The 14,109-nt window shown below is 39.9% G+C and overlaps 1 protein-coding gene across 1 annotated transcript in view; it reads left to right on the top strand.

Annotated features, from left to right (window-relative positions):
* The window catches only part of LOC131131251 (uncharacterized), a 40,155-nt gene that overhangs the window by 2,888 nt on the left and 23,158 nt on the right, over window positions 1–14,109 (top strand). The window contains exons 2-12 of the mRNA XM_078793767.1: window positions 8,409–8,523; window positions 8,607–8,780; window positions 8,883–8,989; window positions 9,083–9,271; window positions 9,408–9,587; window positions 9,637–9,746; window positions 11,406–11,491; window positions 12,991–13,024; window positions 13,104–13,148; window positions 13,523–13,765; window positions 13,870–13,956. Of these exons, the coding sequence (XP_078649893.1) occupies window positions 8,409–8,523; window positions 8,607–8,780; window positions 8,883–8,989; window positions 9,083–9,271; window positions 9,408–9,587; window positions 9,637–9,746; window positions 11,406–11,491; window positions 12,991–13,024; window positions 13,104–13,148; window positions 13,523–13,765; window positions 13,870–13,956 (1,370 nt within the window). The remainder of the gene's footprint in view (window positions 1–8,408; window positions 8,524–8,606; window positions 8,781–8,882; window positions 8,990–9,082; window positions 9,272–9,407; window positions 9,588–9,636; window positions 9,747–11,405; window positions 11,492–12,990; window positions 13,025–13,103; window positions 13,149–13,522; window positions 13,766–13,869; window positions 13,957–14,109) is intronic.

Genomic DNA, 14,109 nt, shown 5'->3' with positions numbered 1-14,109 from the left:
CTTCAAAGTTGATTTCCTGCTAGAGTGTATGCGGCCAAAGGGTCAAAATCTGTAAGCTCTCTTTACTCAAGTAAACGCACTGCGCATGTGTTTTCTAACTCGTAGCTCCTCAGATGTTCACTGTACCGGGCGTTTTGTAGTCTGACAAAAAAAGTCAGTTTGCCACAAATCACAATTATTTGCAACACCTCTGCTAAGTCAGGTAAACCTGCAGTGGAACCACAACACACCAACATTCCAACTGCATAGCGAGCGCCTAAATGGCACACATGCACTGCTGTGACAGCTGGGAATCTGCACCTCACCAACACTTTTAAGTTATCCTTAAGTACATCTAAAGAGACCTAGTATGTTGTTTTTGTGACTTTGAGTGATGGTTTGCAAGCATTTGACTCATGGTAGGCCATCATAAGCTGGGGCTTGTTTGGAAGTGACAAGAAGATATTCCTGAAACACCCTGTTTCCCTGACAATTCTCTTGAAGAAGCTGTGTTTGGCCTCAAACCTCATTGTCCACAGAGAAGCCACATAGCCAAATTCCTGAATTAGCTGGGAATAGTGCTCAAGGAAGTGGTGCTTAGGTTGGAGCTTTTCTTGGGGGGGAAAGCTTCAAGAAATCTGCTTAGATGTTCACGAATAATGCTGTCAAGATAACAGTTGTTAACCATGAACAGGTTCACAATGTCTTTCAACGCCATCAGCCTATGGCTGATGCAGACACAATAAGCACCAATTGTCATGTGCATTTCCTCCCAATGATTTTCAAATGGCAACGTTACCAGGTACCAGATTATCGCTCCACTTGTATGGAAACTGACAAATAGCATTGAGTTCTATGAGAGAAAAATACTTCTTCTTGATCAAGACTTCACATAAGGTCACGTAAATCTGGAGGATAACCAGATGTCAAAAGAAAATGGTCAAGTTTTTCTGACAGTCACACAATGTGTGTGATTTGGTGAAGACACAGCTGTCTGGACAGGCACCCTTTGCTGCTCTTTGGTTCGCCGCTGAATAAAAACCCAGATCTTACTTCTTTAGCCTGAAATTCAGATCAGTCCCCAAGACAAAACCGGCAGATGTATGATGCTGTTAAGTTTTTGACAAATCCCGCCACAGAATGGGCCCTCAAATTATCAGCCATCACACAAACCACAGTCCCTTTAACAACTTTTCCTAACTCTTGAACAAAAAGACCACCTTTCTCCTAGCTTTGAATATCTGCTAACAGTGGTTCTAACATTCACTGGAATCCAAACTGCTTAGTTTACACAGAATTGCTAGATCGATAGATGTGGACCTTAACTGTACTGGAATGGTTTCCAACACCCAATATATAGCCGTGACCTTTTTTTCGGGATGGGATTGCATCCTAAAGTCGTCAATGTACAGAATGAGACTAACTCTGTCTTCTTGTACAGAGAAAAAAATATTTTTCTGATAGAGCGTCATGAAATGTCCGGTATTGCGCTGTATTTTCTGAATTTCTTTTACACCCGAGTGCCGTTTTTTTGAATATTCTTATTATTTAAGACCCGCAACAAGGACCGCAATATTGGGACATACTGGAATGTTTTCCCCTTTTTTCAGTCAAATATGTGTTCTTCTGGTCAACAACTCAAAAATGTTGTGGAAGGCCCCCCTGCCTCCAAATAAGTACTAATAAGATGTGACTCAGAAATATTTAGAATAAGAAATATTTCTTATCGGAGATAACAGCCAAATTCAGTTCACATTTATGGCTTTTCAACGTAGACTCAATCACATCTCTTAGAACTGGACCTGATTCACTGGGGGAGATGAACAGAAGCCCATCAACTATTTCATCAATACATCTGTTTTGCACATTGAAAGTGCTTTCGAACTTTAAGAAGAGATGGCCAAGCGTCTTCTTTACGTCTTCAGACAACTCCTGTGGTACCTCATCCACAGGCTATGGATTACCCACAGAAGTGTCTTTTCCACCAAGAGTGGTCTTGGGGCGTTTTATGACCTCAGTTTTTAAATCCTGGTGGGAATTTGAGGCATGTTTTCTGTGTTTATGAGATGAAAAAGTGGAATAAATGTTTGTACTGGAGCAGCAGCTTTTGAAGATGCAAACAACTACATCAAACTTCTCTAGGTGGCTGCCAAGATGGTCAAAATACTGCTTCTTTGAACAAAAAAAACTACAACAGCATAGTAGACAACTACATGAAAGAACTTCCCTTTATGTCACCAACTCTACATGGTTTCGTGACAAATCGGCCCATAGGGCATTCAATATTTTGAATGAACAAGAGCAATAAGTGTGAAGGCAAGGGACTGACTGACTGCTGCCACAATTTCCATGTTTTAGCCTGTAGTGTTTTAACGATTCTATCCGCTTGTTTGATTCAAAACTACACAACTTACACCTCCATCTCATGTTGGGGTACCTGTGAAATTAAACATCTCATAACTAAACCATATTGGTGTCATTACATATTTCTGTTTAAAACTTCAACAGCACTATTTTGATCTTACCTTGTTGGGACCAAATTCAGTCAACGTCCTTCAATATTCTGTGAAATAGATCGAGAAATTATTTTAATTATGACCACAGCACACACACACAGAAAATAAATCTTAAACACAGAGATACATAGCAAGCTTTGTTGCCCTGGCGTATTTAAGTAATTCTACAATCCCAGAAATAATTTCAAGCGTATGTGGAAAATCCAAGACTGCAGTGAGAAGCAGAACATCACTCTGGTATCTGGTATCTAAACTACAAAGCTGCTTGACAATATTAGTTTGTTTGTTTTTAAAACAAAACATTCAAAATCAACTCTGTTTTTTTATGACTAATATTTATTCATGTATGTCTTGAAAACTAACCTGAACAAAACTACTGTGTCAAGTTTTGTTTCAACAAAAGTGTTGACACATCTGTGATCTACAGATCATCTTTTTCAAAACTAGATGCTCTCATGTGATAGGATAGAATGAGCTGGTGCTTTAAAGCAAGTGAGAGACACACATTTTTAAAGCAGTTTGAGTGTCGAATAACCTGTTTAAAAAAAACGTGCTTGGCCTCGAACCGCATGGTGCAGAGACCAACAAGAGGACCAAACTTCCTGATGAGTGCTCTAAGTAATGGTGTTTGGGCAAAAGCTGAACATGAGGAAAGAGCTCTTGGTATATTTTTTCGGTGATCCAAAATTTTGCACTCAAGGTACGCGATGGATTCTTCTGTGTGTGTTGGAGCAATCAACACACACACAATCAACACGCTCTGCAACATCTTTTATGTCCAGTTGAATTTTACATGCTTTTTCAGGGCTCTACATTAAAAACAAAAATTACTTGCCCATGGGGAATCCTTAAGGTGAGAACTACTTGCCCGAATATGCTGATAATTCATCAGATAATAGTACTGATGCATTGTATTTGGAGGAATGTCTGAAACGTATGTTAACATGGCATGCCATACTACCTTACACATCATAGTTGTAGTAAGCAGTGATATTTATAAGTTGTGCACCACAATGAAATTATTGAATAGACACATTTGTGTACTAGTAAAGTGTTTTGAATCCAGAAAAAAATGCTCAATGGTCAAACAATAATTTGTGAAGCAAAGGTGATAAAAATACACAGAGAAATGGAAGCGCTAGATTTTGTAGCTTGTGCAAAATCAGCACTTGGTATTGGATCTAATCGGTGGTGTTTCATTGTGACCACTTCAAATTGTCACAGCAATGTGATTCACTCACCTGTGCCATCATTTGATTTGCTGCCGCTAATAAAATACTTGTTTAGGAGGCACTGGTTCATCACTTTTTGCTGTTTACCTTCAGGAGTTGTTGAAGAATTAGACCATTTTGGCAGGGACGCCATGATAGATGTTTTCGTAGTCAAACGATCGCTGATTGGTTGATCGCCAACAAGAACGGGTGTGGGTAAAACGCGGACTGCGGACTGTGGTCTAAATAAACGATTCTAATTGGTCCATTTCAAGATTTGCAAGCATTGGTTTGCAAATTACCACCGGAATTACGCAGTCCGTGTTTTACCAACACCCAACAAGAACCGCTTTTAAAAAAACTCTTGGCAGTATGGCATGCCAAAGTGCACTTGCCCGATGGGAATATCACTGATTGGATTTACTTGCCCCAATTTTGTTTTAACTTGCCCCGGGCCATCGGTACATCGTTATTGTCGAGCCCTATGGTTGTAATAATTGGGATTGTACAAATAACTGCTTCAAGAAACATCACCATAAAAATATTTGGTCAGAAAATATATAGAGGAACACACCATCCATACACGCACACAAATTAACATTAATATTTGATAACACATATATGGGGATGAAAAAACCTTAAAAGGAGCTGGGATTGTCTTCATTCTGTATAATATGAATGTATAATCTGGCTTGCTGCTCTATCAAGAAACTTGTGATTTATGTCCCGCTTTGTGAAATAATGTCAATATATACGTCCATAAACTACTATTTTATCATATACCTGCACATACATTTGGTGCCGTGCACTTCAGTCAACATGACCACTTTAGCTTCAGCCATTTTTAACTTTATCTGTAATTCACAAGTAAATTTTTACTGGCATGTGAACGGCACATTGTCTTACAATTGTTTGTTTTTCCAATAAACCAATAAACTTACTTTAACTGGTCTACTATGTCACACATGGTGTTTAACAATTGGCAGCAATTTAGTTTTAGCTAAAAGGTAACAACACAAATTACAGTCATAAGTATCTAAAATACATTAAAAAAACAAAAGAAAGATCACAGAATTAAAAGGGAAAGTGAACTTACCAATTGAGATCTTTCTCCACCAGGGATGGTTTAACTCTTGGTGGATGTAAGAAGATTATGTATGTATGTATATGCTTCTCCACCGGAAGCTGCCTTAGCTGATGAATAGGGCCTGTCATGTGTTACTGACACCTTCTGGTGTGGAGAGGTATTGCAAATGGGATTCCAATCTGAGCCCATTAGGTTGTGCTGACATTAAGCCATCAAGTAGTTTTAAGGATTCTGCTTGTCATGTTAAAACTACATGATTGAAAAATGTCTAACCACTAAACATGAATAAATATAGAGGAAACTACATGTTACACTTTTGTTGATAAAGCAGACACCCATGTTGCATTTTTTGAGTGTATAGGGGTGTCCGAAAAAATCCGAACTATCCCTTTAAATGTAGCAAATTGTACATACAACTAATTTAAGAGTTACGAAATGAGTGATAAGAGTATCCATTTCAGATTTTTCTTTATCTTTCTGTTGATTTACAAACACTGACACACACGTTATAAAGTGTCCATAAATGCCTCTTGCGTTCAAGTAATGAGAATGAGGAAGTCTCGTTCCCAGGATGATTGATGGTGTCAGTCTGCCATCATAACAGAGAAGTGTGCATCTGTTAATTACACAAACAAACTTAACGTAATTAATGGAAAAAATGAATTACTAGCGCATTGTTTTGGACAGCCCTAGGAATAATATAAATATATTAACCATGTAAGGTCCCTTTTAATTTACCACCCTTTGGGGACCTTAGAGGACAACAAAGTCTACTCCTAAAAACTGCTATAATACAGAAAATATTAATATTTTATCTACTTTTTTCCTTACATCTCCACTACCGCTCAAAAGTTTGGGATCACTTGCAAATTTCTGTTTAGGTTTCTCTAGGGAGTAACTGTCAACTTTGGACCATGTAGATTAGACACAATCAGAAGAACTTCTATTTTTTCACAGTTGGGTTAGACCAGGGGTCAGCAACCTGCGGCTCCAGAGCCGCATGTGGCTCTTCAGCCTCTTTATTGTGGCTCCCTTTGCGATGCTTGAATATTTTTAACACCCGAGTGGAGAAAATGCACGTCTTTTGTAATGAGTTTTAAAAAATCCAACTTTGTCTGAGACCATGAATGCATCCTGAGTGAGTTCTGACTGCTATCCAGTTCAGTACATGAAGAAAAACAAGTAATACTTACCTACAAATCTAAAAAATAAATTCGAGATAATTTAAAAACAGCGACATGGGAACTTGTTTTTACGTTTACAGTAGTTTACACATACATTTATGTAAGCTTATCTCCAAAACTAGCAAGAGTACTCCAACTCGTCTTTTCTTATCTGAACTACTTTGATACCCCCAAATTCCCTCCAATGTTGTTTTAAACATACTATATGTTTTGCGGCTCCAGGCTATTTTTCTTCAGTGGGCATTGGGTAAAATGGCTCTTTTCATAGTAAAGGTTGCCGACCCCTGGGTTAGACGATATGGACCTTAGTACATATCACGACATGACGATATAAAACCCAATAACATTTTTTATTCAGCGAAGTCTTATAGCTACGTAATATAGCTTAAGCCACTTGTCTCAAATTGTGAAGCACATTAATTTATTGGTAACAACCTTGGCTAACTTTTCAAGACAGCATTATATCCAACTGCTAACTTAAAATTAACAGCGATGGAGATGAATGTCCAACGCCCAGCATGAAATAACTTCACCATGGTAAACAAGTAAAGCGAATAGTCTGGTTACACAGTCTGGTCAACTTCCTGGCTAAAGCTAGCATTAATGTCAGGTAAAGTACACAGCATTAGTTAGCTGGACATTTTGAATTGGCCACAATATTCACAGTTTAAAGTATCATTTGTTTGCTGCTTCAACACTGGCATAAGATCCACCTCATTTATTGTTTTGCTTGCCTGGTTGGTTGAAAGACGTCCAGCATAGCCAATCAAAAACGGGGTGAAAAGTCCGGTGTAGAGCATCCTAAACGGGGCAGTAAACCGTGAATCCGGGGGGGTTTAATCCTTTGAGTGGTGCATCCTTCTTTGTGGCATCCTCATTTTTTGCACAATTTCAGCCAAATTAGCAAGTACCCTCGCACACTGTCTATGGTTGAAATGGATGAACACAGACACTCACTCCCCGCCTCTTTTCATTTGATGTTATTGTGCTAGCCAATCACTGTACATACACTGGAAGTTAAACAAATGAACGGTGTAAGATTTTAAGTTGGAAAAAATGGCCTCTTACTCGCCTGGGATAGCCATAGCATCTGAAATGCACACCAGACCATGGGCTTTATTTTGCCAAACAGTCCAATAGCATTTCCCCCAGCACACCCAACAGGCCTCCTCACCAACAATTCACCCAGCCCCTTTTGCCCGTGAAGGGCCAACCATAATTCCCCAATGAGAGGGTGAGGCAATATGTCTAAAAGGTACCATATTTACATTTATAACACCCTTCTTTTATGTTACAAAAGTATTTCAATAGTACCACACTGAAGTTTCACTTTCTATATACATCTTAAACACTAGATTACATTTAACAACTTAGATTACCCAACAACTACCCAGTTAACCACCCACCCCCTTCTCCTCTCACATGGGCGCGCCTCCATGTTTGTGCCCCGACCAATCACCTCAAAGAAAGGAGAAACTAATGAGAAATTAAGAACCAAACCAATGACTTCATTCATTCATTCATTCATTCATTCATTCATTTTCTACCGCTTTTTCCTCACAAGGGTCGCGGGGGGTGCTGGAGCCTATCCCAGCTGCCTTCGGGCAAGAGGCGGGGTACACCCTGGAGTGGTCGCCAGCCAATCACAGGGCACATATAGACAAACAACCATTCACACTCACATTCATACCTATGGACAATTTGGAGTCACCAATTAACCTAGCATATTTTTGGAATGTGGGAGGAAACTGGAGTACCCGGAGAAAACCCACGCATGCATGGGGAGAACATGCAAACTCTACACAGAGATGGCCGAGGGTGGAATTGAACTCTGGTCTCCTACCTGTGAGATCTGCGCGCTAACCACTCGCCCAAACCAATGACTTCTATATGAAAAACTAACTGAAGTGGCAATTAAACAACTTAAATAGCAAACAAATATAAGTACTAACCAAAATATATGTGTAAATAACAAAAGCCAGCTATATACACAAATAGAAACATGAGTGTGTAGGTGGGGCATACACCTGATCAGTGAGGGATGATTGGCAGCTCCCTCACAAACGGTTCCGGGAGAATCGGAATGTCGGAACCGATTCCAATCGATGCTCGATGCCCAACCCTAGGTCCAATCCAAATGTAGTGTGAGAAGCTCTGTTATACTCAATGTTATCCACATTGAGAGGAGCCAGATGAGGTGGCTGGGGTACCTGGTCAGGGTGTCTCCTGACGCCTCCCTTAAACACACACGGAGGTGTTTAAGACCGAGACCATGTTGGAGAGATGGGAATATTTACAGGTACTGTAAAAGGGCCTCCTGGTGTGTAAACGGGTGTATTGACTTTTGGGAGATATTGTATTTAGATTTAGATTATATATTTATTTGGCTTTAACCATATACATATCAGAAAATGTGCCTCTCCTTTTACAGGACAGCACTTCACTTCGCTTGTGACAGTGGACATTCTGAGGTGGTGAAGTTCCTTGTGGCGAAAAAAGCCAAGCTCAATTTATGTGATAGTCAAAATAGGTCCGCCTTGATGAAGGTAATCCTGGAAACTTTGACAATTAAGCTGAATATGAATTTTAATGATCGGTGATTTGTGTCAACCTACCTTCATTTGATAAGGCGGTGCAAAGACAGCACAATCACTGTGTGAGCATTCTACTGGAAAACGATGCCGATGCTAACTTGGTGGACGCAGACGGCAATACAGTTTTACATTTGGCAGCCAGGTTCTCAGCCAACTCCACTGTTGCCTTGCTCTTGACGAAGAACGTTGACATCAATGGTCAAAATCTGGTGAGTCACCCTGACGGCTGAACATGTGGTCAGGAAAACCGATGATCTTGTGTCCAATACCCAGACATGTTTTTTTCTGATGACTATAATATCATTTTTAAGGAAGGTCTGACGCCCCTGGCATTGGCAGTCCAAGGAGACTACGTACAAGTGGCTGATTGTCTGCTGAACACGGGCGCTGATGTGAATATTGTGGACAAAGATCAAAGGTTGGAGTTAAACAATGACATTTGAATGTTTAGGTACACCATAAGTTGACGACATAAATGGCTTGATGATGCAGTTTCTGAACAAACCTACAGGTCGCCATTGATGATAGCTGCCGGCAATGGATATGTCAACATGGTGCGATTGCTCCTGCAGTTTGAAGCCGATATTATGCTGACTGATAACAAAGGACAATCAGCTGAGGAGTACGCTGTGACGAACGGCCACCAGGCGTATGTGTTTTTTCTCATCTTTGCAGTGGAACATGGAACTACGATTGTGTGACATACCTGTAACAATGGCTCAAAGGGGAACTACACTTTGAAAAAATATTTGCCCATTATTCACAATCCTTATGTGAAACATGAAGGAGCTCATAACAGACAGAGTGTCTAGGCGCACAGTGTGATTGTCTGTCAGTCAAACGGCAGCGAAGGCAACCAAAACAATGGACAATACCACCCATATGTGCATGACAGTCAGAAAGCCTGACAAGCAAATACCGGGTTTGCTGAACCTACCCACCTGCTACTGGAAGTCCAGTTTGGGCTCCACCAATGTACTCAATCTCATTATTGACATAAAACCATATGTGTTCATGTTGAGGACAAAATCATGGTGACCTTGTCATGTCTTATACCTCTTGTAGATGTGCCCTCCTTATCACCGAGCAGGATGCCCGAAGGAGCCTGGTGGCCTCCTCGTCTCAAGCAGGTTCAAGTAAAAAAACAACACTGCAAACTCGACTCTCCGTGGCAGGTCCATTCACTGTTAAAGATGGTGAAGTTTTACTCCATACTGTACACCAGGGGTGCTCACACTTTTTCAGCCTGCAGGCTACTGGACCCAGGATCTACCTCCTCCTATAAATATAGAACAAATATATTTGTACTATATTTATTGAAAAAAATACCTTATTCATTTTTCATTTTTCTCCGGGTACTCCGGTTTCCTCCCATATGTAAAAAAAAACATGCTAGGTTAATTGGTGACTCCAAATTGTCCATAGGTATGAATGTGAGTGTGAATGGTTGTTTGTCTACAGTGCATCCGGAAAGTATTCACAGCGCTTCACTTTTTCTACATTTTGTCATGTTACAGCCTCATTCCAAACTGAATTAAATTAATCTCTTACCTCAAAATTCTACACAAAATACTCCACTATGACAATGTGAAAAAAGGTTTTTTGACATGTTTTGAATTTATTAAAAATAGAAAACAAAAAAATCACATTTACATAAGTATTCACAGCCTTTGCTTAATACTTTGTTGATCCACCTTTGGCAGCAATTACAGCCTCAAGTCTTTTTGAATATGATCCCACAAGTTTAGCACACCTATCTTTAGGCAGTTTTGCCCATTCTTCTTTGCAATAAGTCTCCACCAACTATATGTGGTTTCTTAAGTTTTTATTATTTGCCGTTTTATTATTATTATTATATTTATTTATTACTGATTGATTTTCTTTATTCCTGTTTTGTTTATTTATTTTTCATCTTATTTTGTGCAGAAAAATAAAAATTAAGATATTTTAGAACAGTGGAATGTTTTATCAGAGCTTTTATTGTAGAAAATTGGAACCAAAGCACTGAAAAAGTTAGTATATTTTTCTGTTTTTAATAAATGCGTTTTTTTTTTTTTTTTTTTTGGAAAACCTGGTGCGGCCCAGCCTTGCCCTGACCCTAGCTCCAGTGGCCCCCAGATAAATTGAGTTTGAGACCCCTGCCATAGAGCAATAAAGATAATTAAACATAATTCCACAATAGTTGTGTACATAACCCCCATTCATACATTTTCCATACCACTTATCCCTATTAGTGTCACAAGGGTATGCTGGAACCTATCCCAGCTGACTTTGGGGTACACTCAGTCGCCAGCCAATGACAGGGCACATTCAGACAAACGCTCACATTTATACCTATGGACAATTTAGAGTTGCCTATTAACATGCAAACATGCATGTTTTTGGAATGTGGGACGAAACCGGAGTAACCGGAGGACCCCCCCCCCCCCCACACACACACACACACACACATGCAAACCCATGTCTTTGCAATCTCTTGACTATGTGGCAGCACCAAGTGAAAGCATAACTTTTGTTACAGCTATAGACATCTTATCGGTGAGTTATGGGTGAGGGGAGTAAGAGTGAATCAGGACGGGAGCTTAATGTCAACTGACTGATGTCATATGATATCTACAAAGTAACATTTACACTCTCGACCCCATTTAACTTGGCGATCTACCGGTAGCTCATGATTGATGTGATGGACACCCCTGCTGTACACTAATACTGCTTGATTTATTGACTTGTTAACAATGTGCTACTTGCAAGCAGAGAAAATTACAGATGATGATGAGGCTTAGTGACTAGAGAAGACAAAACCAGCTGTCTTGTGGTTTTGTTTTGTTTAACAGGCATTCATTCCCCTGTAGCTGAACATGAAGACGGTGTTGATTCCATAAGTGGACACACTCAGAAGGAAGATCTAATACAAGCAGAGGTAGGCTCAACGCCGGCATAACAAGCAAACTAAAAGCACATAGTCCCGTTTGCAATGTGCACACACTGACTTCCTGTTCACTGCAAAATGTTCACTCACCTGGCACAGGAACACATTTCCAGCAACATGGATTATTTTTCTTCTTATATTTACTATATTGGGTAATACTAGTGTAAAGGTAACTACGGGTGTCCCTCGTTTTTCGCAGTTCATTAGTTCCAGATCTGAGCATTCAGTAGTAATAAATTTGAATATTTTCATAGTTATGGCATAAAAAATGTGTTTCACGGTCTTACATTTGTATTGTTTTTTTCTGGACAGCGTATTTGTCTCATGAATTTATTGTAATGGCGGCTTTAAATGGCTTTACACTTGTATGAACCAATGTTATACATGTAATAACAAGAAATTAGCCATTTAAGACGTAAATAAAACTGAATGGCAGGTGGACAGCTCTGGAGAGTACAGGAAGTTGAAGTTCAGAGCTGAGATTTGTTCAAGTTCAAGTTCAAAAACACTTTATTCATCCCCGAGGGGCAATTTAAAGGACACAAAGAGCAGCATGGAATAAAAATGTAAGAAACAGACAAGGACAAGTAAAAGAGCAGACACTACTGAACACACACATACCTAAAAGAATAAATAGTAATTAAATATTTTATAAAAAGTATAACAAGCTAGATGGAGGTTGTGCGAAATCTGGATAGGAAGGGGTCCAAGTTCAGAAGCTGGACTGCTGTAGAGACAAAGGTAGCCCTCCTCCTTTGTGTTCTACACCGTGGGCATCTTAGTCTACGACCCGATGGAAGCCACTCAAACCTCCCCACTTGTGCTGTCCAATGAGCGTGCACAGCAGTGGTGCCAAGCTCACGGACGAGTGCTGGCATTTTGTCTCCTCTCTGGGATACCAAGGGCACCTAGGAGGGTTTCGGCTGTATCTGCAGTTCAGAAGGCAGTGGATGTGGCTGGAGGGACCCACGAAAGGCAGGCAAACAAATGCTTTTCATTCATTTTTTCAGTTAATAATGTGGGAAGCCTAGAAATAAAAGCATTTTGAAATACAAAACAGGAGTTCTGGATATCAGCATTTTCAGAATGGTCCCACAATGTAGTTAAGGCATTCACCAAGGGGTCATACATTCTGGGAGGACCATTGGTGGTGTTGTCTTTCTCTTTGCTTATCAGTCCCTGAAGGACTGTCTCCACCTTAGACGAGCGATTTGGAAAAAGAAACGCCATGGATCAATAGCAAAACGTTTATTTTTCTTTTTGAAGATTTTGAACTTCTACATTTCAATAATACAACTATGTACAACAATATACTGTACAGCAAAATAAACAGTGTAATGTTTTTTATATTGATTAAACTACAAAATACAGTGCAATATTTCAACAGAGTTTGAAATATGTTGCTATCAATTTAATAGGCCAAAAAATAATAGGTTGTGTATAATAATAATTAAATAATCCATTATATATATTTTTCCCCACTCCACTAGGGTAAACGTAAAGGACCAACAGAAGGACAGATTGGTAAGTGGGACAGTCCCTTGCATTATAGTTTTCGCTTCATATTAAGGCTTTTAACATTTGACTTTTGTTTCTTTAACAGACCTGCTGGAAGAGCTTGGTTTGGGAGCGCTTGACAGTTTTAAAGGTATATAATGGTCTTTAACTGAGCTCGGGCTCTCACACTGGATGTGTTGCACAATTGATGTGATGGCTTCTTGTGCCACGTATGAATGAAAATGGCCCTTCGAGAAGTAGAATAGGAAGTAAAGAAGAATAGAAATGGTTCACGGTATACTCACTTATTTGATTACATGAGCGTGCAACGTAACGAGCATCTTGCATTATTAAAATCAAACAAATCAAAATAATTCAGATAGAATGTGTGCAAAGCAGTGTGAGTTAAGACCAGCAGGGGACGAGGGAGGAGGAGGAGGAGGAGGCCCATGTCGGGTCCAGTTGAAATAGCACAACGAGTGCATGATGATTCACACATCACTGACCTTGTTTGTCTTTGTACAGATTCGTCAGACGCAGACATGCCGAGTAATATCATCAGTAGAAGTCTTCCAGTGTGTGCCAGGACGTCTGCGACTGAAGACTTCCCAGAACGCTGCAGTCCTTCTGTTGAGGAGGAGGTGTTAGTTAATATGTCTCAGAAAATGCCGGTTCTTCCTCAGACAATCTGCTCAAATGAGACAGTATCTCCTTTCCCTGCTCTACGTCCCCAAACCCTAATGATGATTGTTGCAGAGAGTGAAGAAGGTGAGACTTAACTTTTTGAAGACACTGTTGACACTGGCCATAAAAACAATATCCAAGCATTCATGCTTTTCTTTTAAATAGCCATCTTCCTTTCCCACTTTTAGAATCAGTTTGGGACCAGGGCAGTTTTTCGTCATCATGCAGCAAGACCAAAGCTGACAATCAGCAGCTTCAAGCGGCAGCTCAAGCAGGCAAGAAGACTCACAAAGTCTATTCCCTAACAGTTAAGCTAAGCTAAGATGTGCCTTTATTAGTTCCACAAGGGGAAATTTTAGGTTTACAGCAGCAAAAGTACAGCAGCACACAAAAGTACACTGAAAAAAATAACTCATTGGACTAACGAA

Source organism: Doryrhamphus excisus, linkage group LG1, assembly GCF_037039965.1.
Source record: "Doryrhamphus excisus strain RoL-2023G ecotype Guam linkage group LG1, RoL_Dexc_Guam_v1.1, whole genome shotgun sequence".
Lineage (NCBI taxonomy): Eukaryota > Metazoa > Chordata > Actinopteri > Syngnathiformes > Syngnathidae > Doryrhamphus > Doryrhamphus excisus.
This window is presented reverse-complemented; position numbering and strand designations above follow the sequence as displayed.